At 39.4% G+C, this 27,740-nt stretch overlaps 3 protein-coding genes across 3 annotated transcripts in view; 1 reads left to right on the forward strand and 2 right to left on the reverse strand.

Annotated features, from left to right (window-relative positions):
* Positions 1-6,079, reverse strand: part of LOC146328144 (solute carrier family 12 member 9) — a 76,389-nt gene extending 70,310 nt beyond the window's left edge. The window contains exons 1-3 of the mRNA XM_084717001.1: positions 5,482-6,079; positions 956-1,090; positions 134-271 (exon numbers count right to left, since the gene is read on the reverse strand). Of these exons, the coding sequence (XP_084573127.1) occupies positions 134-271; positions 956-1,090; positions 5,482-5,701 (493 nt within the window). The 5' untranslated portion in view covers positions 5,702-6,079. The remainder of the gene's footprint in view (positions 1-133; positions 272-955; positions 1,091-5,481) is intronic.
* Positions 6,080-9,407: 3,328 nt separating this feature from the next.
* On the reverse strand, positions 9,408-15,083 carry LOC146328145 (thrombopoietin-like). The gene is made up of 4 exons (XM_084716352.1): positions 14,084-15,083; positions 13,874-13,960; positions 10,401-10,565; positions 9,408-10,118 (listed from the first exon to the last, which is right to left on the reverse strand). The coding sequence occupies exons 1-4, from the start codon at positions 14,258-14,260 to the stop codon at positions 9,948-9,950; spliced, it is 600 nt and encodes a 199-aa protein (XP_084572478.1). The 5' UTR covers positions 14,261-15,083; the 3' UTR covers positions 9,408-9,947.
* Positions 15,084-16,749: 1,666 nt separating this feature from the next.
* On the forward strand, positions 16,750-26,487 carry LOC146328146 (uncharacterized). The gene is made up of 7 exons (XM_084716274.1): positions 16,750-16,771; positions 18,065-18,294; positions 18,478-18,861; positions 22,088-22,142; positions 22,238-22,321; positions 22,472-22,717; positions 24,710-26,487. Exons 1-7 carry the CDS (start codon positions 16,750-16,752, stop codon positions 25,249-25,251), a joined length of 1,563 nt encoding a protein of 520 aa, XP_084572400.1. The 3' UTR covers positions 25,252-26,487.
* Positions 26,488-27,740: the final 1,253 nt, after the last annotated feature.

Here is a 27,740-nt window from a genome sequence, read left to right on the forward strand (position 1 = left end):
TAACTGTGTAATTTTCCACCTTGTGTCTCTTTGTTATAGCCTGTATTAAATGTTCCAAGTTAAAGATATGTAAAATTATGTTTCTAAACTAAAAGAATGAGGAATGCTTACACGTTTCCTAAATTAAACTCACCTTCTGGCACTCCAAAAGTGGCCACGACAGCTTCAACCAGACCCAGCACATAGAGAGCGCTGCCACACACATTGGCCAGAAAGAACATGATGCCAATACTGCCACCGAACTCTGGCCCCAACGCTCGACTTATCATGTCTGAGTGAAGTTAAGGCAAAGTACACTTGTTTGTTGATTACACTGTGAAACACGTGTGTGCATTTTTGTATTTTTATTCATAAAGAACCCAGTTAGTGATGAAGACTGTGACATCAGTAACATGATGGTCAGGTTACAGTGTAGGACTCATCGTCACTTGTCAATATCTAGTCTCATAATATTGCCCAGCCCAAGAGGACAGTACTAATTACTGCAGCTGATCAATATTTAAAGTGTTACTTTAATATAAATCACCTATAAAAGGTCACAACTGCAACACCTGAGTGACAAGAAGACAAAGCTGCTTAATGTATATATATCTAGCTGGCCTGTCCTCACCAGACAGCAGCTGATGAGGACAGCACTGAGGGGGGTTATTTACCAAAGTCCTGGCAACAAAGCACTCTGTCTTCTATCTAAAGTAGTAAACAGTGCCCTGCAGTGCCGTTAATGAACATTTCAGTTCCCATTCAGTGTCATAGACAATGCTGCATATACTTCACTAAACACAATGCTAGAGTGAGGACAGTTTGTCTTTGTTTAGAGCAGCGAGGAGTCCTACAAGTGTGTACTCTTGATATCCCTTCTCAGCCTCTCCATACCAATAGTTCACGTGCTGACTGTCATGTGATGGTGTGTGATGGTGTGTGTGTGTGTGTGTGTGTGTGTGTGTGAAGAGGATACAATAAGCTCCCCCGGCATCCAGGGCTCCATTGGTGGAGATGGCACAAACTGAGAGCACGGTCATGCAGATGATGAAGTAGGCCACCAGGAACATGGCGATAGCTTGATATAGTCCTGCCTGTCCTACCACAAAACCTAGACAGAGAAAACATAAACACAGTGAGACAGAACAATAAGCACCTGGTCAGCTGGTCGAAAGCAGAACTTTAGTCTTGACGGTTAACGTCAGTGTGGTTGAGGAGGGAAGTTTCCAATTATCAGCCCACAAACACAGTACAGAGGATATGAGCACTCAGGGTGCCATGAGAAGCACGAAAGAAGAACTGCGTTTGCAGTTTCTGATGACGGTACATTTCTGAAAATCTTCTAAGGAATCATAATGCCAGTGACCACTGCACAAAATGACTCATCACAACAGTCCAACATGTCTAAAAATGAAACTGGGATCACATGTTGAAAGTGATTCTCCATGCCTTTACTTTTGTACTTTGCAATGCAATGGTTCACAGACCACTTTTTAATGGGTCAGCAATAACAAAACGTACGCCATATTTCCTTAAATAGAGATAGGTATCTCTAATGGTTAAAAAACTATGAACCAGCATATTTTACACTTAAATGCAGAGAACAGAGTGGAATTCACTTATTATCATGCCTAACCTTACAGAGAAAGTCCAATGGCAGATTCACAGATAAAATACAATTCTTCTCACTGGGCAAGATAAGAAAACTACTGCTGAACATTTGAGATGGGAAACCCCAGAGTTTTCAGTTCCAGAACAGCTGATCAGAATCAGTTCAATCAACTCTGAGTATTGTTAAGTGCCTGCATGAAAGCCATCTTCCATGAAGCTCCGATACCATGATTCATCACGGCAATGGGTAAATAAAGAGCCGAGCCTCCATTTTAATCCAGTCGAGCTAGAAATATGAATGCATGCCAATGTGGACCATGATGTTTTTGTTAAAAAAAAACTGCTAACATGATTACATTTTACTCAACATAGTCCACTCATTCATCATTTACTACTTACTGCACAACAATGATAGGACTGTTCCATCAGTGCGATCAATCCCAGTATGACAAATTATTGTTCATTGATCAGTATCTTACACAGAGGAAGCCTAATGTTTCGGTGCAGGGGAACTAAAGACAACCTGAGCTGAGGATGAATCCACAATGTCACACTTTCTGAAACAGGGCCCAGATGTAAGAAAACATGTTTGTTTGGTACAGACCCAAATAAATACCACATTATCATGATTTTGATGGTATTTTTCTGCGAAAATTAAAACTGTGAAGTGAAAATGATTATTCCCACTAATCGTGAATTATATCACAATACCTGTCAAATTAATTGCAATACAATTTCTTCTTTTCTTTTACCATTTCGTGCAGCCCAACACCACAGACATACTGTTGCATGCACATAGTTAAAGCATCATCTTATCACCCTGTTATACTGGCAGAAATGTTTCAGGGCAATACTAATATTTAATTTTAAAGCCTTGATTTGTCAATGACGTGTCAACTTTATTCTGTGCATCCCTACTTGTGACCATTTCTGAGATGTTTTATACATATCCATCCAGATCAAGAACTCCTGCTCGATAACATCTGAACCATGTGCAAACACACCTTCTCTTACGAAACTAGTTCAGATTCCAGCTACGCTTGATTAAAATAAATAAAATCTCACATCTTCATAAGTGAAGTCATGCACATCTCATCAAAGTGTGGAAGAAGATATCAGTGCCATTTCATACCATGTTAGACTCATTTTCCACTTTCTAATACTGTGACCTTTGATTGCATACATTTATATACAATCAACTACTGTGACTAACAGCATAATGTTGCTGCTTTCATGGTCTGCTTTTATCTACAGCACTGCACTGTGGGTGTCACATGATCACAAAGCATCTGAACCAAAGGAAAAGGCAGCATGCACAGTTTTCAGTTTATATATGTAGGATTTCTTTAGCTAGTTGGCAGATGTGGTAGATCATGTTTGATTTTTACAATACGTTGTCCAACATGTGTCTCTTCATCCCCATGTTGAGTTTTTCACAGCTGATAAATGTACAATAGTTTCACATCCACCATGAAACCTCAGTTAGTTCCTGCACAGACCGACATGTAAAAGTGTGAAAACAGCAGTCTAAAGTGCTACACAAACCGCTACTATGTGTGTGTGTGTGTGTGCATGCACTATGCGTGTCCACTGCACAGCAGCTGACATCTCATGAGACTGGGGGAGCAGGGGAGGGGGTAAAAACAAGAGAGGGTTAGAAAACAACTTGGAGGTACAACGGAGAAAAAAACACATACAAGCACAACACCCAAATAACCAGAACACAGATAAGCAGAGAAGCAGATCTCAGTTGTTAGTGTCCTCTTTTTTTATGCTTTGACAGCAAAAATGGGAATCTGGGGATTGAATGACTCATGATTACTAGCATCATGCCTACATTTTTCATAGAAAATTGAACTTTTAGTCTCTTGACATGGACCAACATGACTTATTTCAGCTGTTTTAGACTTAAACTTAAACAAAATTACAGAAATCTTCCTTCAAATGCAGTTGACCAAGTGTTGCCACAACAATAAGACCCATAGAAGCAAGTAGGTTATATTTTCCCACCAATAACACTTTGATGAAAATCTGTTTTGTATAATATAATATTAAATGCCTAGGCATCATCCCTCCATGCCATGCCACCTAAGTGGTCAAATTATAACCTAAACCTCAAGAATGAAGTCCAACAATTTTGGACTGGACATTTTTACTGTGACCAAACCTTTGCTGAAATTGGAACTATTTTGAAAGAGAAATTTGGTTGTGCTAAGGAAACAAAACTAAAGAAAAGTCCGGTAAAACATTTTATCATTATCCAGTAAGTGTAAATAAGAAAGGAAAAGATCTCCAGCTGACTGGGGGAATTCCTCAACCTTGCAGGTTATCATGCAAAACTGTGAGATACTGACCTAAATTACTGCTAAATTCAATGTTTCCCCTATCCTGGTCCTCAGGGCTCATTGCCCTGCATGTTTTAGATGTTTTCCTGCTCAAACTCACCTGATTCAGATGATCAGCTCATTATCAGGCTTCATGACGAGTTGATCATCTGAATCAAGTGAGTTTGAGCAGGAAAACATGTAAAACATGCAGGGCAATGAGCCCTGAGGACCAAGATAGGGGAAACGCTGAAATTCAATGACATAATACAGATTTATACACTCACTTTGCATATAAGTAGCAGTTTATTCTCAATCAAATCATATATGGGGTCTACCAACTCACAAAAGGATTGCATTCACCAAGACTAGTTCACTCCAACAACAGAGGCCAAAAACAGAAATAGGATCTTGGTTTTGAGTGCAGGTGTGTATGTAACCTTAAGTGACTCCTTCAAAGCCCAACAGTTTAAGTTCTCTTTTATAAAGAGTGACGAATTAATGCAGGAAATTAAAAGGAATAAAAATGTTTAATGGATTCATCCTGTCAGTTTACATATCATCAAGCACATCTTTATTTCAATAAAATCAACTTACTGAATTGGTTGAGCTGCTCACTAGTAAGCCTGGGTGATAAGTCTTATAAATAATATCTCAATATTTTTCAGTTATGCCATGATAGACAAAATATATATATCTTGGTATACATATTTTCTCTAAAAGAGCATACCATAAATTCTCAAAGAGTGCAAACATATTATGATCTTAGAGAGTATGATGACCTACTCAGGGCCACGGTTCAAGCTGCAGTGACTGATCGATTAGGCTAGTTGTCAGCTATTCAAATGAACTCCCAGTTATTTTGATTACTCATTGATCCATTTGAGTAATTTTTTAAAGAAAAAAGTCACAATTATCTTATTCTAGCTTCTTAAATGTGAATATTTGCTGGGTCCTTAACTCTTCTATGACATTAAACTAAATATCTTTGGATTGTGGACAAAAGACAATTGAGGACATCACACAGGGCTTTGGGGAAATAGACTTTTTGGTCCAAATGACTAGTTAATTAATCAAAAAACAAAAAAACAAAAAAAAAAACGATTGACAGACTAATTGATGATAACGATAATCATTGGAAGCAGCCCTGATCTTTCTTAATACTGTAACAATACAATAAGATTTTTGATAAATAATCATCAGTAATATGGATGTAAAGACTTGGTGGGTAAATATCATGATATCACAATATTCAAAATCTATGACGATAACAAGTTTCATTTCATGATATCAATATAATATCGATCTGTTGCCTACCCCTAATCACAAGTGCCCTTCGATGTTGTTTAGATAAAAGAACATTGAATACTTTACAACTTTCATACCGAATTCATCAGCTGCTACTAAAAAGCACAGAGTAATGTTACACACTTTGAAACTTCAGTGATGAGCACAGCAAGATTAAAATCTCTGAATTTTGAATGGGGTTTGGCGTAGCTCTGGGGTTCATACGTCACACAAAGGTGTGCAGTGATTTAAGTGGACCTCTGTTGTCATCAGCACTCACCTATTCTGAGAAACAGTACCACGCTGAACATTGACAGCAAGGTAGGGATCACCACACCGAAGAAGATGGACAGTTTCTTCGGCTGCCGCTGCTGGGCAGACCTCTGCCTGGGGCTGCCCGGGCGCTGCTCCAGGGCCTGGCCGGCCGGAGGTGAGCGGCGCTCGGATTCATTGACGCTGGTGGAGAGGCGGTAGTGGAGGAGAGGAGTCCGCTCTGTCATAGTGAAACCTGCCTCTGCACAAGCTCCACAACTTCACAGAGTGCCCTGAATTATACCAGAGCCAACTGTCCCCCCAGCTGTGCTCTGTAAACCTGACTGACCGTTTCACCCGCTATCTCCGACACGTTCATGTATGGTACCAGTGTTTTCCTCGGAAGTTAACCGCTAGTGACGCGTCCTGGTTGGCGAAAGTGCTTTCGTTATCAATAGACAGTCTAAACCAGCGAAGTAAACCGATGTATCAAAACAGTCATAACACATAGTTTTAAAAAACGTTTAAAACTCCACATAAGCGAGTCAGATCTACCCACCGCGTCTCTGGATAATTTCTTAGTAAAACTACTGAATAGAACATCATGTGATGCACGAACGTTAATTCACCTCAATGACAAGCACAACTTCCGGGTAAGGCTTTCAGTATAAAAGATACAGACATGAGAATGAAGTCGAAATGTACAGAATGAAGTCGAAACTTTGAGAATAAAATTGAAATGTCGAGAATATAGTCGAAATTTCTGTATTAGTGCCAGTCATGAAAGGTCAGTGAGGGGAGATTTTTTATTTATTTATTCTATATTTCTTTATGTTCTTTGAGAATGAAGTCCAGATGTTGAGAATGAAGTCGATTTTTTAATAAAATAAAAAATAAGTCGAAATGTTGAGCATAAAGTCTAAATTTCCAGAATAAAGGCAAAATGTCCAGAATGAAGTTGAAATGTTCAGAATTCAGCCAGAATTTCAGCATAAAGATGAAATGTTTCTAGGATAAGGTCGGGATATTGAGAGAAAAGTTGAAATACCATGTCAAGAATAAAGTCAAAATGGTATTTCAGTTTCATTCTTAACATGTCTGATACATTCTCGTCATGGTATTTCAGCTTTATTCACGACATTTCAGCTTTATTCTCAAAACAAATATTTAAAACAAATCTTCCTTCTCTCTTTTTTCCTCTTATCCCTGGCACTAATACTCTTTCATAAAACATTACAAAGCAAAGGGGAAATAAGGCATTTCAACGGGAATACACAGTAAACTCAAATGCGATTGTTCCTTTGCCATAATATAGTTTATAATATCAAAATATGATGTAATAAAAAATATAATATAAAAATATAATGCGCAATTGCTTTATGCCAGGTTAGCCAGTACAATTCGCCAAGAGAAACAAAACGGCGCTGGTAAAGAACGTGATGAATACATTTGTTTTATTTTAAATACAAATCTTGCTATTTCCGGTTTACTCTTGCCTGCCTGTGTCTAGCTTGACAATCATAGCTTTCTATTGATTTTCCTGTGTTTTCCAGCCCCCAGTTTTCCAGCCTGTTGCTCTGGGTCATATGATCAAGTTGGCTGGGCCAATCCGTGTACTGCATTCACCCGACCACCTGCAGATGGGAGCCACGTCAAGTTGGACACAAATACCGAGTTAAAATAAGTTAATTATCATGGATACATGCATTATATCTGTGTACTACTAAAGTACACTATAAAACGGGTCAGTATTTCAATTTGGTAAATGTCACCTTCCTCATCTTCTGTCACTTCTGTATTCTCAAATGACGAGCAATGCTTGATTCCCATTGTGCATTTATTTTGAATGGTATGACTGGTTTAATACTAGTGATTATAGTGATCCAAAAATACAGATTAGTGCAACAGTGTATGTCCCAGTTCCCTCCCAAACAGCCCAAAGGCCACCCCAGCAAATAAATAAAACATTTACACACATAACAGCATCTGACTAGCAGTCTGAATGTCTTTTCTAGACACTACAATGATTTAGCTAGATATATTGTTGAAAAAATACCGCAGCATTAATACATATATTATATACATATCAATATGTTTAGAAAATCAAATACATACATATCTACAACATTTCTATCTTTAAAAATAATCCAGACAAATAAAGTCTCTGTGGTGACAAGCATACATGCACACTGTACATTCACATATTGCATTTTTAATATATATTTCCTCAGATTTCAAATATAACACAACAAACTTAAAAATATATTTGCTGATTTTGTTGCTACACACAATAGTACCAGTTTTATTTTCATTCCTTCTTTTCCTCCCCTCTTTGAGAAAGACGAACTATTGAAATCATTACCAAAGTTTTGCTGCTGTGCAAAGCTTAAAAATGAGTTACATTTGCCAGACTTCCACAGTCTAACAAGATATCTGTTTCCTTATTTTCAGTGTGAGCAGATGACTGCGGAGCCCAACATGTGGCACCTCTCATCCAGCACCCATGGAGGGCACTGCAGTCACAATTTTGATTAAACACTACAAGAAGCGGTATGACCAATAGAGTGCACTGCCACACTATGTTCATTTTAGCACTGCTATAAGGAGTGTGATTTATGTTATGATGATCATAACATAATTAGATTTAAGACATCCATTTAGATTAGTTTCACTTCAATGACCCTGAACCTCTATATGTCTATGGGCAAGTTTCTTATAAAGACACTCACTGCCATCATTGACCCTTTTCATGAGACAAACATACATTTCTATCAATACAAACTCCTTCAGTTAAGTCCCAAAAATACAAAGTTAAGTGTTTAATGTTAACTGTTCTAGGCCATTTTTTGTTTTTTTGTTTTTTTTACTGCACTAGCAGCATGGCTGTAGGGATGGTGATGTTGATCTTTCAGTCTATCAGAAAGCAGGTCCACCACACATTTCTGGATTTGACATTATTATTTGATGTTTATGGTTCTCAACAGATGAATCCTCTTGACTTTGGTTCCTTCATTTTTTCTATATTGCCATTCTGACTTCAAAATTTTAATTTGTAAAATAGGCCTATTTTGGTTTATGAGCAACACCTGCAAAACTATGGCATTTCCATCAGCCTCAGTTGTGTTTTGTTTAGCTATAATTAGCAGATGTTTTTAAAAAAACATTTATTACAGAAAACATACCTGCTACATGTCTGCATGTGCTAGCAGCAGCATGTATATACATTAGCATTTAGCTCAAAGCACCACTCTGCATAAATAGTCTACAGCCTCACAGAGCTGCTAACATGGCTATAGAATTTTAGTATTGTCACACTCCATCCTTTTTAGCCCAGAGCTATTCTTAGACCTTTGAGTTAACCCTGGGATAACTTAAGGACTTACACACTGCATTTAGCCCAAGGTTAAGAGAGCAGTTAGCCCCAGGCTGAGGGAACTATTAGCCAGGGCTATAAGAGATTTCATTCTGGCACAATCCTGGAACAAATGCTAATTGGGCTAACCCTGACTTTAGCCTAGGGCTAGTTGGCTCTGCTCCGGAGCAGGTTAGCCCTGAGTTTGGAGGGTTATCCCCTGAAAATTGACTAAACCCAGGGCTAAGAGCTTCTAGTGTGGAACATGGCTTAAAGATTAGAGGAAGACGAACCTAAGGGCTATACAAGTCACACCACACTTCTACTAGCCCTGAGTTACATGTCTGTTGGAACACTGACTAATGTTTACCTTCTGCCACCCTTTAAGCCTGAGTTTAGTCCAGTTTTAGGGGATAACCCTGAAAACTCAGGGCTTACTGGCAAAATAATGATACCACTCCACCAGATGTACAAGGTTGAAAGTGATTGGTTGTGGTTAGTTCTTCAGTAAAGTTTGTTTGACATGTACACCAAGTCTCACTTGGTGAGACACTAACCATTCTCTGGAACAGGGCCACTGAGCCCTACGCTAAAGTCGGGGTTAGCCACTTTGAAACGTGCCAGTATCAAAGCTTTCTTCATGTTAAATCCTTTCTTAGCCTGGGCTAAGATGGCTAAGTTTCCGTAGCTGTGTGCTTGAGAACTTTTAAGTTGGACAGGATGCATGGGAAGTTGCTAATACACTTGAAAAACTAGAGTTTCTTTGAGTTTAGACTTTTAGTTTTAAGAGGTTTTATTGCCTTTTGAGAGGCTTTGCCATGCTGACTCCTTGTGACTGAGTTTTTATCACATTGAACTCAAAACTGCTGTGGCTTCCTTTGGCATTCAAAACCACTCTGGTTGATGCCTTTATGCATTCTTGTTTTCAGATTACCAGAAAACCACAGATAATGTCTATCATACCACTGTATCCCCAAATCCAATTCCACCCATCTCCTCCTGGGTCTTCATCAACATGATGGACCTTCTCAGTCCACAGTGTGCTGCTCCTTGCCTGATATTCTCTTGGATCAGTTCTCAGGTAACACAGAACAGTAGCACAAATAAGCAACTTTCCATTAGTTAAAGTCGCCACTAGATCCTTAAGTATTGGTTGTCTTGTGTTCATCTTTGCACATACTGTCTTGGAGGTCAGTAGCAAGGCGCTCCAGTTTTTCAGTGATCAGATTTCCGCACTTCTCCAGCACTTTGTTCAGGCTGGTTGGGCTGGAATGGGCCTGTACTGCAGCCTGAGCCGGTGTCCCCGTGTCATTCTGTAAGGGGCCAAAAGTAGAATCAAATTAATTTACACTCAAGGGCTTAACATGGTTTGACAAACAAACATGTTTTTCAGAACCAGGCATTTGTGAAGTAAGACTGCTAATAGCGTGCCTCTGTTGTTAGTTTACTTTCTTACTTTGGAACATTTGTGCCCCTTATCGGGTATGAATTGTGTTGGGAGACTCAGAAGTGTGTAATTAATCTTATTAGGTCAACAACAGTTTATCTTAAGTGGCCAAAGAGCGGTCTGAGATATTCATGTTCATGTGTATCACCTGTATTGGAAGCCTGTTGACCATATTCAGATAATTTCTGATGTGATGCTCCAGTTTCCCCAACAATGTGGTCTGACATTGCAATGTGGATTGATTCCTCTCCACCTCCACCCAACCCTGAAACATCTGGAGGGATCCAACCACCTCTGCATGCTTCTGCTGGAGCTAGACAAACACATACACAAACAAATTATATTAAAATTTAAATAAATAAACTAAATTGATCAGTTTAATACAAAATAGTATTTTAATATTTTGAATTATTAATTTTTGATATGACAGTTAAAGTCCAGGTCAGGTATTTAATTAACAAGCCAAAGAGCCCACAGCCATGCCTTTGTGAAACTGTAATTGAAATAAATGACATTAACATGCTAACATGCTCATAATGATAATGCTAGCATGTTGATATTTAGCAGGTATTAAGCAGCACGTAGTAGGTATAAACAAGATACAGAAAAACTTGTTCATGCTTTAATTTTCAGCAGGCTGGACTATTGGAACCATGTCTTCACAGGTCTGAGTAAAAAATCAATCAGACAGCTGCAGCTCGTCCAGAATGCTGCTGCCGAGTCTTCACCAGCACAGAGAAAGTGGAGCACAGTGCTTCAATCACTGCACTGACCACCTGTGTGTCAAAGGATAGATTTTTAAATCCTATCTCTTGTCTATAAAGCACTAAATGGTCTTGGGCCTAAATATATCTCTGATTTATTTGTACATTGAGAAGCACCTAGACCTCTCAGATCATCTGGAGCAGATTTACTCCAAGGATCAAAACCAAGCAAGGTGAAGCAGCCTCTAGTTTCTATGCGCACCACCTGTGACACAAACTGTCACATCCCTGAGGTTGGCTGAACCTGTCAGCTCATTTAAATCAGGACTTAAAACATTACTGTTTACTGCAGCTTTCCAGTGAAGTAGATACATAACATCTTGTTAATGTAATCTATGACTATTGCTTTTATATTTGTTTGCATTCACTTTTGTTTTTATGTCTTTCAAATTCAGTTTCTGTAATGTTTCTACTATTTATTGGCTTGCTTTTAGCTTTTGTTTTTATGATCTCAAATATAATTGTAATGTTCTTTTAACATTTTATTTTATTGTATTGTGATGCTCCTTGTGCACTTGGTGCCTGAATGGTGCTAGATAAATAAACATGCCTTATATTGCCAAGCAGTGCTGATACTTGACGACCTGGAATGAGAACTAGTGAGCAACTATGAATCTTGGATGTTGTTTTTACCACAGTACAGGACTGTTTTGACTCCTCCCATGTAAACTGTCATAGGCTTAAATTCCACCGAATTCCTTTGGTTACAAACTGGGAGAGGCTTTAATCCCTCATGATTATGATAAGTGGGATAAAACAATGCAAACATGAGAGCTTAAAAGATGACAAACTGATGCTATCAGATGCAACACTGTTAATTTCTCACCAAATAAAAGCAAGTATGATTTGGCAGCTTTACACTTTTCACCAACAAAGATGAATGAATTTTTCAGAAATTTCATAAACGTGCCATTTTTGTTTTGTTTTTCATTTAAGTGGCAAAGCATTTCAACATTGACCTATAACAATGTTATAGGTATGGCAACGTTTGTCGGTCCACCACTTTGGTCCAGACTGAAATATAAATATTATGAAACAGATATTTGTGGTCCCGAGAGGATGAATCATAATGTCTTTGTCCACTATGAAGTTACTGTAGTTTTGAAATGTCTTGAGTATTGGACAGACTGTCATGAAATGTGGTTCAAACATTCATTTTCCTCTATGAATGAATTGTAACAACTTTTGTTATCCTCTGTCTTTTGATCAAGTGCCATCATTAGCCGTCATCATTTATTTGGTTTGTGAACCAAAACTAATAACATTAATGCTAAACTAAAATGGTGAATGTTGTAAATACCCACAAAACATCTGCATCATAGCTTTGTCAGTGCATTTAGTTCAAATATCTGCTGTGCCAGCCTCTCTACAGCTATAATTATGGCTTTAGACCTGTGTGTTTCTTCTTGTGTTACACTAGTTGCTGTGTGCAGGAGTCTACACGCTAGAAAGACGCTTTACAAATTGTGAGGTATGGTTTGTCTGTCACCCAATTCTGTCCAAATCCCCATCAGTGCCTCAACATTAGTGTCTCATAATTTGTGGCAACAAATGAAATACCGTTATAATTTTAAAAGGGTAAAGATTATGCAAAATCTCAATAATTATACAAATTTAAACCATTATAACTGGGTGGCGCCAACAAAGATTATTTTAATCTTTGATTAGTTCCGACCAGAGTTTGGCAGGTTTAAATTACAATTAAGCAGAGCTCTGTACCATTAAAGAATTAAAAACTTTAGAAAATCCAAGTTTAAGTGAAAAAAGTGAAATGAAATTAAATAGCCAAATCAATATGGAGAAGGCTGCTCACACCAAATTAAATACATTAATAAATAAAGGTTTGAGTGCTGTCGGGATCTGGTAATAAAGGGGGAAACCATCAACTTTCCACTGCTCTGTATTCCTTAATAAAACGTGACATTGTTTGTTAGCTAGATAAAAAGCTAGTTACCCTAGTTAGCCTACTGATGATGGCTCGACGGAGAAGCTCCAATTTCTCCTCCTTTGAGACAAAGTATCTAGCATCATCTGGCAACAGATCAACTGAGTGAAAGAAACAGGAGATACATCATAAAAATCAGTTGGGTTGCATCCAACCCTTAACCTTTTTCTTGAAGCTTTGCTTGATCCAGCTGAAAAAGTAAGCATTTTAAAAGTTAATCCTCCTCAAGTGACATTTAAAGTTAATACCGGATCACAACACTGTGAACTGGAGTTAAAAGTTTTGGTTCAAAGGAATTAAATCAAATCTAAGTCATTACACTGAAGTTTAGGGAGAGACCTACATTTAATCTTTCTTAATTTTAAGCTAGTTTAAAAGTTTTGTGAAACATAATTTAATGCTAAAACATGATTTAATCGAGCTTAAAAATCCTTGTTGGTGCAACCCAGCCTGAATGTTTATATTTGTGAAATTCTACACTTAATGACGCATGTCTGCAAACTGACCGGCTTTTAGAACACAGTTGTTGGACAGAAAGAGTTTTGGCACATCAACTAGACAAGCAAAGATGGCTATCATTGCATAATTTCCCTGGAGGTGTTTCAAGATATTGCCAAAACCTTTCTTGCAATGTTTTTTTGTCATTGCATGAGGAATCTTGCACAGTATACTTAAGATTATGCATTACATTGTATTAAGTAATATATCATCACACTGTAAAATGAGTTAATGAAAAAGCACAAACCCCCATTGCACACTTATCTGTATTCACTGGTACACAGTAGACCAATAAAGGAGAGCAAAGGCAAAAAAACATCATACATGTTGTTGGTCTTTGCAATCGGCTGTCAAATTTATGAATGATAAATCAAAGTAAGGTGTGTACACATGCTTTGATCAGCTATTACTCACAGTTTTACTTGCCCATGCTGTTGCGTTTAGCCCATCACATGGTTGCTGAACAGGAGAGGACAGTGTATCATAGCCCACGCAGTTTGCCTGAGTACATGATCAAAGTTTTGTCACACACATGCAGGAACGTAAATCAACAAAGAATCCCAAACCAGTAAAATGTTTTTATATTGACTTTGTACTGAACAATATTAATGAATAATTCCTCACCATGTCTTGCTTCAGCGCCTCAGTTCTCTCTGCCATATATTTCCTGCCTTTAAAGTTGCACCAAAAGTCAGTAGGTTTAGCCTGGACCTCAGGTAGATGGAAGGAAATCACTCCTATCAGCAGCGGCAGCAGAAGTCCTAGAGGAGCACACAGCGGAAATGACTGACAAGCTGCCATTTAGCTCCTTCTGCTGCAGCAGCAGCAAAAGCCAGCTTATATCCCCCTCCACCTTTACTATCCTTGGTCCAGATCCTCCTCAATGGAATTAGCAGAACTGTGTATCACCTGTTTGATGTTACCATATCATCCTCCAGTCTTGCCAAAAGCCCACCCACAAGTTTCGCCCAGACAAGTACGTACTTCCGATGCCAATGTTATTTTTTATTACAGCCACTATGGTGTGTGAAATTTGGAACTGAATGAATGAAGTGTTGCTTTGAAATGCCTGCAGCGAACTTTCGATGGATCAGATGAGGTCACACAATAGTCACTCTGTGTTCCTGATAAAGACTGTGGAATCTCCTAAGGGACTGAGGCATTTTATTGCAGCCTGATATAACATTAACATGATCAATAGTATGTAACATTTTGTTTGACATCCAAGGGACATATTTACGCCACTGTTAAGAATATATAAACCACAGTGACACCAGATCTCCCCCTTTGTAAATAAGAGTTGTAACACAGGGCATAAGTTCAAACAGTCAACTTACCGCTATAAGCCATAAGCCGTTCCTGGGTGCATGATGTCCCTCAGCTGTGGTCTGTCAACCTGCATCCCTCTCACATCCAACTTCATAAAAACAAACTCAGATACTCAAAAATCATTCCATATCCAGTAGAAACGCCATTATCATGTGTAAAGCTCAAGCAAAGTCCTGAATCACAGGTCCCAGGTCTGGTGAGAACGCCATTCAGGTGCTTTCTCTTTGAATTTTTTGAGAACAAACTGGTGTGTCAAGAGTCAAGCGCGAAATGGGATCGCACAAAGCCATGACTAAACGTTTACAGCAAGTAGGCTTTATATTTGATTTAGCACAAAGTTAATGTTTGACTCTGGATCCTGAACGCAAACAAGACAAGAGAGGCACCATGTAGACCCAGACAGTACTAGCCCAGTTATAACATTGTGATACACACATGAAGGACTCACTGTCATAATGTTTTATATATCTGTATTTTATCTGTTGGTTCATATCATGCTGGACTTAAGATGGGCTTTTTAATAACAACACCACCAATATGACGCACAATACAACTACTATTCCAAAAATAGCAATCACGGATGCATGAAGAAGACGGGTTCCTCTGTATTCCAGTACCTGGCATGACTGATGCTATCAGCTTTTCTTCAAACAGTGTTCATTCCTCACCACAAGAAGCAAGTATGATTTGGCAACTTTTCACTTGGTATCACTAACAAAGATTAAATTAATCTAAGATTAGTTCTACAGCTGTAATAATGAAAACTAGCTTTAAAATGAGTAAAGTCAGATTTAAAATTAAGCAGAACTCTATTGATTAATATAAAACAATACATCTCTGTTCAGTAAATCCAAGTTTAGTGGTGTCAATCAAAATTAGAGTTTAACGAAAATGGAGATGCTTTCTTACCCAAATTAAAAGAAAATGTATTTTAAAAAATAAATTAATTTATTTCATAAAAGGTGTGTGTGTGTGTGTGTGTGTGTGTTATAAATGTTACATTATTTGCTAGCTAGCTAAAAAGTCAACAAAATGTGACATTGTTAGCCAGGTTAAACCTCCTGAAGTGTAAGGTGATACTGAACACACAGTAAATTAGAGTTTAAAGTTTTGTAAAGCAAAAACTAAACTTGGGTTTACAGACAGGTTTAAATTTAGTCTTTCTTCATTTTAAGCAAGTTCAGTGCAACATAATTTGAAGTTAAACCATGATTTGGTTGGATTTAGTTGTAGTTGTAATTTTGTTTTATTTTTTCCTCCTTTTAGCTCTGTTTTGGTTTTCAACAACTAATGATGGAAATATCAGACTCTATAGCACCTAAATTCTCCAATATGTTCACCAGTTAGTCATTGACTTTGTTTATCTGCTGTTTGCTGGGCTGTGCTGGGCAATATTGATGCGCAGACTGCAGTTACAACTGCTGACATTGTGGGCAATCCACAGATCAGGCGGGCCAGGTCATAAAAATGAACATTCTGATTGATAGTGGATCATTTGCAGGTGGGAAATGTGAAGCATCTCACTAGATAGAGAGACAAGCTGTGTGTGCATTTACGCACAAGGCACAGCAGTACAGCACTATAGCAGCACAACTTCACTGATTATTTAATTCTGTTTTCAGTGGAGAGTTTTCTCTGTCCCGTAAAGTTTAGAACTGCATTTATTAGTTTTGCTGATTAAATGTCTCACAATATTTGCTGCAGTGATTTACTGCACGTGTGGAAACGAAACTAAAAAGCAGCCTGTCTAATCATTTAAGGAAATTACAATGCACAATATAAGAATCACCTGGAGAGCTTGTGTTACTCAATATCATTTAAAAGGTAATATAGCCTACAGGGACTGGTAGAAGTGTGTGGGGGTCTCTGAATTGGAGAAAATAATAGGGGTGGATGGGGTGGCTGATTTGAGCCCATCTGCACATCACTACTGGACAGGAAGTGAAGCACCCAGTGGGTCAATGAGAGTGGAGTTTGCAGGCTGTAAGACCAAAACAATAAGCTAAGAGAGAGTAAAACACTCTGTAGAGCAGAGAGAAACTACAGAGTTGGGTGACAGTCCCTACCCCTGTTTCCTCAAGAGGCTCTTACCTAGTGTCAGCTCACCATTCTAAATAAGATTATCTTCTTAATGACTTGCCCAGTTAAGGCGATTGAAATGCTTTGGCTCACTTTTAGGAAGTTCTCATGTTGTCTGTTTCAAAGATAATGTGACAGACACCAATGCACAGCACCACCCACCAAACACCCCGTGATCACTGAACAGTTAAAGAAACAACTAAATGTATGTGATCAGAACAATTTGGAGGATGCTCTAATCTTATCAAAATTCTACAAAAAGGCTTCTCAAGAGAATTGTGCTACAAAGTTGCAAAGTTTAATCATGCTTACTCCTTTATCTTTAGAGAGCAATACTACCTTCTGGTTGGAAAAAACAGACTCCCATGGTATCATACTGATACCTTGGAAAAATAATGGTTGCTCCAAGGAATTTAGATGACAAGGATCATGCCAGAAAGTAATCATGTTCTCCAAACATGCCTATGCATGTCCCTTTTCCCACAAACTGTGAACTTGATTTTTTTTTTTCCTCTCACAGGAACCTCCCAGGAAGTGACCAAGTTTTTTTTTTCTTTTTACCATTTATAGTGTTTGAAAACCCTCCCTATGTTCTACGCCGACTGCAGATGTGACCCCTACAATGTAGGCAAGACATGGAGATAATGAGCAGTCTCGTTCTCACCAGCAGTGAATTACAAAGAGTTCTGACAATATCTTTGACACTCACAACACATAATCCTGAAGGTGGACCACTCATTGATAATCCTCCATAAAATAGGCACAGCTGAACAAGAGAGCAGAGCATCAACACTCAGAAGAGAAAATCTGTGTGTGCATTATTTTGTCTGGACAGAGGTTTTGTCTGAGTGGGGTGGTTCATGTGGTTGGCATTAATGAGCTCTTTGTTAACATTTGTGTGTGTGTGTGTGTGTGTGTGTGTGTGTGTGTGTGCGTGTGCGCGCGCACAACGGCTCTGTGCAACACATTATCTTGCAGTTGTGCGTCTCTATGGGAAGAGCCATTACCATGGCAACACCAAGCAATGAGTACCTTTTAAAAGGCTGGGCTTTCTCTGACACTCTCTGCCTCTCTCTTTTATCTGCTCTCAGGCCATTCTACCTATTTCACCCGCAACAGTCAGCTGGGAGACAGAGAAGAAGACACAACAGGAGTGTTTCTTGATATCTGTTCAACAGCATTCTTGACATCCTGCAGTTTGCCAATGGGTTTTTGCTCTGTTAGAGAAGGGTGAACTTTGTCATTTTTGCCACAGTGGGACATCTCTACCCACAAGGAAATCTTGTGACTTTATAGCAAAAGATATCTTGGCAGAAAGTGTGTCTTTTCAGGGAGAATGGATTGCTAAGGCTGCTTCTATACTGAGTGAGGCCTTGCTTACTGAAGATCATAACTGGATATACACAGTCAGGTATTATCTCCATATTGTACATAAACATACAAATGGATTTTTTCATGTAATTGAGCCTTTGTTTTGATTGCAAAGCAAAGCTGGTCTTTTAAAGAAATGTAAGGACTTTGTTCACATGACAGAAAATGAGAAAGCCCAAGAATCAATGGCATTAAAGAGACTGCCAGTAATGTCAGTGAGGACTTTGTATCCTTGGAAGCTTCCGGATGCGGAACCAGGAAAGCCTAACAGGGAGGAACATGAGGACAAAGACTATGATTGTTTGCAGCAGTCCTCCTGCTGTCCAGCCTGCAACCAGGAGTGTGACACTGTCCTGATCCTGCCGTGCTCTCACATCATGTGCCGTCGCTGTATAGCAGCTGGAGAGGGGATAAGTTCGGGTCTGCCTCATCACTGCAGTGTCCGCCTACCTGTCTGCTCTGCTCAGTGTCCAGGCTGTCGACGTCCTGTGGAGCTGCCATGCTGGAACTGGTCATCTGCCACTTCTTGTCTGCCAAAATATCCCACCCTTAGTCCTGCATGTGTCAGCAGGGAAGCAGGCACCAAGGAGGGAGCATCAGAAGATCACCTTCAACATGTGCAGGTGAGATATCCAAACTGCAGAGAGAGAAATTTAAAGATTTTCTCTGTCACACACTCATACAATATGTGAAAGGCAGGATGGTGTACAGTGTGTCACATGAAGTTTGTTTCTTTCAGTTAATATTTTTTTTCTTTTATAATCAATATATAAAATTGATTATAATTTAAGGTATAATCAACAAATACAACTCCTCCTGTGGACTAGAGGCTGGTGTATAAACAGAAAATGAATGACAATGACAAATCCTCTTTACCTTGGGTAAATGAGTCTCTTCGAAAACTAATCTACAAACTGCAATGAGAAGCTGCTTAAATAATGATATGGCTATGCCTTTTTTCTGTTTCCTCTGTTGAGGAGCTTGTCCAGTGTTGAGCTATCTGTCCCAAATAATGTATCTGCCAATATCTTTACATTACAACAAACAAATCAGACTGAAGTCCTAGAAAAAACAGATTAACTCACCAGTAGTGTTATGTGCCACAGTGTCTGTGTGGTGCTGTGCTCTCCTGTGCCCAGGTTCTGCCCCTCCCCCCTTGCAGATTGCAGTGATTGGCATCAGGTGCAGCTGCTCTGCAATCAGGACCTGGTGATTAAAAGCCTGGAGAGTGCAGCCAGTCAGGGCCAGTGGGCCATTTGGTGGCTGGAAGTCCACACGTCAGGGCCGGAGGGCCATCCGGCAGACAAAGTCTGCTAGTCTATAGCCTAATCCTGCAGCGGCAGGTTAGACTACTCGTGGTGGCCGACAAGCGCTTCGCTAGTGAAGTCACTTGTCTTTGTCTTTCATGTGCCTTGTTTACCTCCATGGTTGGCAAGGGCACTTGTCTGGGCGCCCCCATGTGCTTTGCTAGTCCCGCCAGCCAGCAAAGGCACTCTGTGTTGTTTGTGTTGTGTTCTTGTTAGCCTCCCCGGCTAGCATGGACACTTGTCTTTTGTGTGTGCATTTGTTGTTTAATTTAGTAGGTTAAGTTAACCTGTTAGTATTTAATTAGTTAACTTAATTTGACACACATTTGTTAATAAATTAACTTTTGTTTACATCTTTGTCTCAGTTTTCCTTCCTTCCTTTATCTCCTGGGTAAATTTATTTAATGTTATACCCCTCATCCCCTAGCCCAACTAAGGGTCATAACAAGTAGTCACTCAAAAGATCTCTTTCACCTGGATACTGCCTTTCTGAAAAAATTAAAAAAAACACAAGGACACTTTGGTAACACCTCTTATTCATCTAATCAAAATTTCCATTACTAATGGGATCATTCCCAGTAAATGGAAACTGGCCAGACTCATACCCACTTTCAAACCAGGAACAGTTGATCAGGCCTGTAACTACAGGCCTGTTAGTTTATTACCAGTATTTCCTAAGGTCCTGGAAAAAGTCATCACTCATCAGTTGCTCAATTATGTAGAAACAAATAATAGAGACAAGCACGTTAAGGTGGTGAGTGGTGTTGCAAAAGCAAACTTACATACATTTAGACTTATCAGAGACTGTCTCCCATTTCATGCTGCAAACTGTTTCATGCATGCTATGATTTTTTCACATTTGAGTTACTGTGTAACCTCTTAGTCACAAGCAGCATCTACAATAACCAAACCTCTCATGATGATATACTGTACAATCAAGCAATTAAAGTTTTGGACAGCCATGTTCTTCAGAAACGAAATATGTTAAGTTCTGATAATTTCATTAATCTAACCAATCTCAAGCTCATCCATAAATGCCTACATAATCAGGCTCCTCAGGTGCTCAGTGATCTTGTGGTTTCACTTAGAGCTTCAGGCTCAGTAACACGTGGGGCATCCACTGGGAATTGTAAGGTTCCCCTGTGTAAATCCCCATTTGGACAAACAGCTTTTTCTGTCCATGGAATTAACATGTGGAATTCTTTACCTGAAGAACTCAAACTGAATCCTGATTTAGATCATTTTAAGTTCAAATTGAAACAGTTTTTGAAGAGGAATCAGTCATGTAGTCATGAATAATTAGGTGCTTCCCATTTGTCAGGGACCAAGCAGTAAGGCAACGAGGAGAACAGGAATCTGTTGAAAAGAGGGTTTTTATTTACCCAAAAAATAATGCCAAACAACATAAACAAAATGACAACAACAAAACTGTGTTAACTGAACAAACTGACCTAACAAAATGAAATGTGAGGGAACATATATACCGGCTTGGCCAAACCAACTAACACAAAAGGGGAAAACAAAATGGTATCTACTAAAACTAATACACAGAAAAAACAAACTAATCCCAAAAACCCCCTCTGACACGGCTGCAGATGGTACGGCCTGATGAGCTGGCCACAGGATTTAACAGGTTCCACTCCTGTGCCACACCTTTTGCCCGTCCAGGAGGAAACCACCCCCACCAGCATGGTAACTCAAAAAAAGACAAAGAAAAATGATTAATACAACAGAAAATTACTAAATCTAACCTTACAGTGTGAAAATGTGTGCACTCCATTTAAACAGTGTAAAGCTAAAGGAAAATAAAGAAATTATAACTCAAATAAACTGTGTGGACCTGAATTGTTTGGGGTGTGGTTGACTGCAAATTAAACTAACCTGTGCATTGAACAAAGAAGTGAGGTGAGTGTGCATGGTTTTTACCCTCAACTGTCCATTTGTGTGGCCTTGGCCATCACACTATTCCATAGTGTTAATTATGTTGTATTGTTCTGTATTTTTCATTGTCTGTACTCTGCACTTATGTGTGTTTTTTGTTGCTGAGTCGTTTGTATCTTAAGGCCTAGCTAAGGATGGGCATTGCAAATTAGCTTAGGCTATAGAGTGTGGCATTGATTTATGCTACATACTTGTCCCTTTACAAATAACATTAAATAAATAAATCTTTGATACACTGAGTTTCAGTCATCTATTAAATTTTGTGCTTTCCCTTTCCCATTTTTCAAACTTTTCATACTTCTGCTGCTTTTCTATATAAATTCACCAATTTAGCATCAGCTTTTCAACAAACCTTGAAATGTTGAACATTTTCACATATTATCTGTATTATTCAACTTTAAAGGCTAGCAAAAATTGCCTTCATTGTCTTTCATTTAATAAAATTAATTTAATTCCATGTATTTCAGGTTTATGTATAGAGAAAATGAGTGATACTTTTGTTATTACTATAAAATAAAACCCTGAAAGTTCTCTTCTTACATCATCTGTTTACTTCTGGTCTATCTTAGGTTTGAAACTTATTTCTCTTATCATTATATAGGGGGACAAATACTGCCAGGAAGCAGGGGACATGACAGGACAGAGCTGTTCACGGGGTGAGTATGGCAATCTATTCATAGGTCCAGACAGTTTCTGGGAATAAACCTGTATCTATGTTAGCTGCTCTGTAAACATCTCTCTATTGACTCAGGCTCCAACACCACCAGTTCTTCAATAGCACCACTGGGTGGGGCTGTAGACCTGCAAGAGGAGGAGATGGAACAGTCTGTCTTTGGTCAGGAATCATATTTCATACTACTGTCTACCATTTCAGCTTTATGTATAGAGAAGATGAGTGATACTTTTGTTTGTATTTATTACTATAATAAAAACAACCCTGAAAGTTCTCTTCTTACATCATCTGTTTACTTCTGGTCTATTGTAGGACTATGTTTTACCCTGGATGCTTCAACTGTCCCTCAATCTCTCCATCTTTCCAACTCCTCCCTAACCATCACCTACCAAGGAGAGAGCCGTCCTGGCCCACTTCCAGACACCAAGGTCAGAAGATCAATGGCCTCTGACCCCAGACTTACACTGGCTCTCCCCCAGGTCTGCGCTAATGTTGTCATTGCACGTGGACAGTATTACTGGGAGGTGGATGTCTGCAACAGCTCTGTCTACAGGATCGGTAAAGAACTCTCTTGAGTTTGTTTTGGTTGGTTCAATGCCAATGTGCTTATTGGTTCCAGAAACCCTCACCGTTAGTCAGCAAGACTGTGCTTGTTTAAGCCCACACTCAGATGTAAACACATATGCACACGTCATCTTCAGGCACAACGTTCATAGTGCCACCAAGCGGTTAGACCATTAACAGACCACGGATAATTGGTTAAGCAACATTGGAAAAGATTTCCATTATCAATGTTTGGTGAAATTACTGGAGCAAGTTGTTCTAATATCTTAAGATTGTATTTAACTATTAGTATGGCATGACTAGAAACGTTTTCATTTATCAAATATGACAAACTGCCTCTTAACAGCTTTGAAAAAAAGAAGTTTTAACCACTGAAAAGGCATCTTTGATCAATGCAATTCTTTAAAAAAAAAACAAAAAAAAACGGTACATTCAATGAAGTGGTTCTAATTTGGAAATCTAAACCCAAATCATATTTGAAAATGATATTGGGCATCAACAGATTGACATTAAAAAATGTTGAAATTAAGTGGTTTTAGTAATTTAAGTATTACTAGTGTGCTTGTCTACATTAGCATTGTCATATGTGTGCTCTAATTATGCTTTAGAATCATCCTCTCACACAAAATGTTAATCCAAATCAAAAAGAAAAAAAAATCCTCCTCAAAATTCTCTGACATGAAAGTCCAGTGAACCCGGAAGCCTGGTGCTGCATCACCGTGTGACTGTAACACAAAGCTAACATACAGAAAGGTCTTTTGACTACGTTAATTCCTGCAATCAGTGACAGAACAGTGTCACAAAACAGCAAAACAGAACATGCAGAACAATTTGAGTTAATTTCACTCAACATAGTTGGCTAGATTGGTCATTTTTAACATAATAGGTTTTTCATAGATTATATCAAGTAGGAAGTGTCACTTTGACAACATTTGCATCTTTGTATCTTGTTTTGTATCATTCTTTTGCTGGATAATGTCAGTTTAGACTTATGTTTTTGTTTGTTTGTTTGTTTGTTTTTGATCTGGTGCTGGCCCTCCTAATTTCTTTTCTTAATGTTTGTCCCAAAGAATAGGAAGAGAGCTATATGTGTGTGTATATTTAGTGATGTGCTGGGGGTTAAAAAACTAAACAAAACAAAACAAAACAAAAGAAAAACGCCACCTACTGGCAGCTCAAAAGAGACCAATGGATAATTTCACTCTATTCAAGGAGCTTGTTCCCGTTAGCCTCCGATGACTGCATCTGCCCTTTGATTCAAGGAAAATAAATAATTAAATTGCTCTGTGTTGCCACCTTTTACCATTAGTATGAAATTGTAGCTTGATATATAATTGCTTTTTAGATAACTGTTCTAATTCTCTCATAACTTCAAACTAAGATAGTAGTAATATTAGTCACCTGCTATATGCAATGTAAACAAACTTTGTCTTGCTCACATTTGTTTGTTGACAAGTGTCACCAACCTCGTATCTTTATAAGCATAATCTGCTTTTAAAAACACCCAAAAGACCATCTTCTTTTATATTAATTCATTAGCACATTTCAAGTGTGTTGCCCAGGGCTTTACACCAATTCAACTGCAATTAAGTATCACTTAAATTTCAACCAACTAAAGCTGCATGAAAGTTTCACCATGTAAAGGCAGCCTAATCTTTAAAAATCAATCAATAAAATTCTTCAACAAAATTAACCGACGCTGAACACACAAACTGCCCACCATAGGTAATGATGTACTGCTAACAGTGAAACAATCGATTTTCTGACAATTTGCCAGACAATCGCAGCATATACTGGCCTTCTGCCCAATGGCTTGTTGTTGATCAGCTTGCTGACTTCATCAAATAAAAAGAAAGAGTCAGACAGGATGGATTATGGTTGCAGAGTCAAGAGTTTAAAGCTAAAAATCTTAGAAAGTTTTTTGTGAAGATTATAAATCTATAAATGCACACAGTAAATATGAAACATCACTTTTCTGTCTCTCAGGTATCAGCTCCTTGGATGGTTCTCATGGCTGGTGGCTCGAAAGGCAGGGCTCGTCTTTTTGTGTAGTGTACGATGGGAGCCAGGAGCCGCTCTGCACTGTCCCACCTCACATAAAAACCATTGGGATCTTCCTTAACATCAGTGGGTGCGCTCTGAGCTTCCATAACCCTCTGACGCAGGAGCACCTAGCCACGCTGCCTACCCTCTTCAACCCCGCTGGAGTGCTCCCTGCTCTGGGCCTGGGCCAGGGCCGACTGAGGCTGCGCTGCGGCCTCCCTCCTCCTCCCCATGTGTTCCTCAGTAAGGACTCGGCCTACAGGGGGCCTTGTGGGGCTGGTGGAGCCTGGTGGCGCAGGGAGATTCCATTCCAGTCAGTCAGGAAAGTGATACAGAAGTTTGAGGAGCTGGCTGTGTCCGACTCTGACTCAGGCCTGGTCTCCAGTTTTGGATCATCCTGCTCCACCTTGGCTTCCCTTCCAGATCTGGGGATTCCTGGGATGTTTCCCTCTGGGAAGGCTGGGCAGGAAACTGCAGCTGAATAAAAAGAGCTTCTGAAACTCTTCAATGGGAGCATCAGAAACACATCCACTGCTCCTCTGAGTGGTTTGATCTTTCTCATTTCAAAGGCTAATTTTTCATCTTGAAGGACATTTGGCCGCCTCTTTCCAATCTCTGCGTGACCCTGGACCTGCAATTGACTCTCTCCCCAGGACACAGCCCTTTCTCTCAACCAAACAACCCCCACTGGTTTTGGGTCGGACCGGAAAGAGTCCTCTGTAATGTGAAGTGTGAGGAAAGGGTGGGCTTTTAGCAGTGGGACTCCTTGATTTGCCTCTGTGTGATGGTTGTCAGACAGTAGGGGTCCTACGGTAGTAGTGCGCATTTTCCTGTATGTGTGTATGTGGGTACAACCACTACCCAGGGAATGTGTGTTTTCTCAGTCGCATTTCAGTGTGTGTGTGAGCAAGAGGGAACAATGTCTGGGCAACAGGGGGTGAAATGACGAGGCGTGAGTACAGTCACACCAGCGGTGTTGACACAGAGCAGTGAGGACAGGTGGTGACATACGTTTATCCTGCAGCCTGGCTTCGATAGGACAGTAGGGCTGCCCTTTTCTGACCCTTTGAAAGCCACAGGACTCCCAAAGACTTCAAAAGAGAGCGGGAGAACAGAGAGGGAGAAAGAGAAAACAGCATGCATGAATTAAAGACAGCAGGTGATGACCTGGTAAAAAGAAATGAGCTGAGAGAGGGATTCCCAACAGCTTTCATGCCCAGAAGCTCTGAATAGATCAACTGGCTCAGGCCACAACATCTGAGGACTTGTTTTAAAGTATTATGGAGCCACAAAAGCCACTACTTAACAGGAGAAGTTGTGAGATTACAGTATAATGACAAAGTTACCCCAAAGTGAAAAATACATATTTTTCATCTTACCTTTTTTGATATCACCCGTAGAAATGTCTGCCTTTTCTTGAACATGATGGAACTAGGTGACACTCAGTTTGAGGTGCTCTGAGCGCTCTCTCCCAAAATGCTTTTGAAAAACTCAATAGCAATGTATCTTTCTAGAAATCATGACCCAGTTCCTCAAGATAATTCACAGATCTTGTTGTGAGTGGTTTTCATCTAGGAACTATTTTCTTTCCACCAAACTACATCCATCAACCCACTCTGTCACCAGCACCGGTCCCTCGTCCATGAGTAGATGCACGCTTCCTTCTGCCCAGTGATACAGTTGGGAAGTGTGGTCCAATAGAAAATAGTTCCTACATTAAACTACATCCAACAAGGTATGTGAATTATCTTGAGTCATTGGGTCATAATTTTTGGAAAGAGACATTGCTGTTGAGTATTGCTGCTCCCTAATAATGGACTAAACTGTCTGAAGGCAGACATTTGTATGACCAATATCTCCAAAACTCTGCAACTCACATCAAAACTGTGTAGATGATAAATAAAACTGCAGGCCAGATGAAAAATATGTATTTTTGATTTGGGAGTGAACAAAATGGATGTTTTATTGAATACTTCTGTTTTTTTGTGGGTTACTCTGCTTCTGAGACCTTCTCTTGTGTCTCCTCTTCATTGGATTTTAGCTCCACACCCCTGGTTTTGCATGGTAGGCACAGATTCAATTTGAGTGATTTTGGCCAAGGAAATGCTGAAAGTATAAACTTTTCCTCATTTGCTCCCCAATCCTCAGGGCTCCAAGCCCCATTTGAAGAACCACTGGTGCCGAGGACTATTTATACTTGGCATGGTCAATGTTCATGTTCTCCTTTTGACCACTTGACTTTTGATTAAGTAATCCAGGCCCTATTGAAGAACTCCCTTCTGCTCCACCTTCTCCTTTCCTGTCTGTTTTTCAATGACTGTGTTTGCCTCTTTGGAAGGTGTAATCTCCAAGTATTTAGTCAGACCACCCAAACTGTACATCTCAATGTAAGAACTAAGAAAATCTTAGCACTTCAAGCAAGAATCAGTTAGTAGTTGCACTGCAGGACCCCTTTTGAGGACGACTAACAGTGAACTTGTGCCAATTTTCCATTCAGCATCATTCATTTCATGCGTGCATGAAATCAGTGAAGCAGCGGGTCAGACTCAGTAATAAGCGATGAGTCAAAGTGAAGCTTGTTAGACTGTCGCCTCTCAGACCCACTCATCAGGATGACTGTGTGTTGATGTTTAACGGTCGAGGTATTTACCGCGCGAGTAAAAAATGCGTGTGCCGTGACCACTTTTGGCGCAGCTCTCTCTGTGCAGATCTATTACGAATCAAGTGTGTGGAAGCAATTTGACTCTTGTAAACAGAAATGAGAGAGGCGTGATGCAGATTTCAAAGGGCTGGGAGCAGAGACAGAGAGGGGGAGTTTGCCAGGAAGGATGGATAAGACTTGAAACGCGCTGTGCCATGTGTGCGTATTTGGCAGCATCTACTGTGTGTAGTCTGGCTTTCTGTACGTAAACTGTATAACAAGGTGCAGTGGTGAAATGTAACTAAGTACATTTACTTAAGTACTGTGCTTTAG

The sequence above is a fragment of the Lutjanus erythropterus genome, chromosome 4 (assembly GCF_056507025.1).
Source record: "Lutjanus erythropterus isolate fLutEry1 chromosome 4, fLutEry1.hap2, whole genome shotgun sequence".
In the NCBI taxonomy this organism is placed as follows: Eukaryota; Metazoa; Chordata; class Actinopteri; order Lutjaniformes; family Lutjanidae; genus Lutjanus; species Lutjanus erythropterus.

Coding starts and splice junctions, on each gene's coding strand:
- LOC146328145 (XM_084716352.1), bottom strand. CDS start 14,260: ATGGCAGCTTGTCAGTCATTTCCGCTGTGTGCTCCTCTAGGACTTCTG. Junction 13,961..14,083: donor AGGCGCTGAAGCAAGACATG/GTGAGGAATTAT, acceptor TCATGTACTCAG/GCAAACTGCGTGGGCTATGA. Junction 10,119..10,400: donor TCAACAGGCTTCCAATACAG/GTGATACACATG, acceptor GGCCCCTTACAG/AATGACACGGGGACACCGGC.
- LOC146328146 (XM_084716274.1), top strand. CDS start 16,750: ATGAGAGTGGAGTTTGCAGGCT. Junction 18,295..18,477: donor TCAGGTATTATCTCCATATT/GTACATAAACAT, acceptor TATCCTTGGAAG/CTTCCGGATGCGGAACCAGG. Junction 18,862..22,087: donor ATCACCTTCAACATGTGCAG/GTGAGATATCCA, acceptor ATCATTATATAG/GGGGACAAATACTGCCAGGA.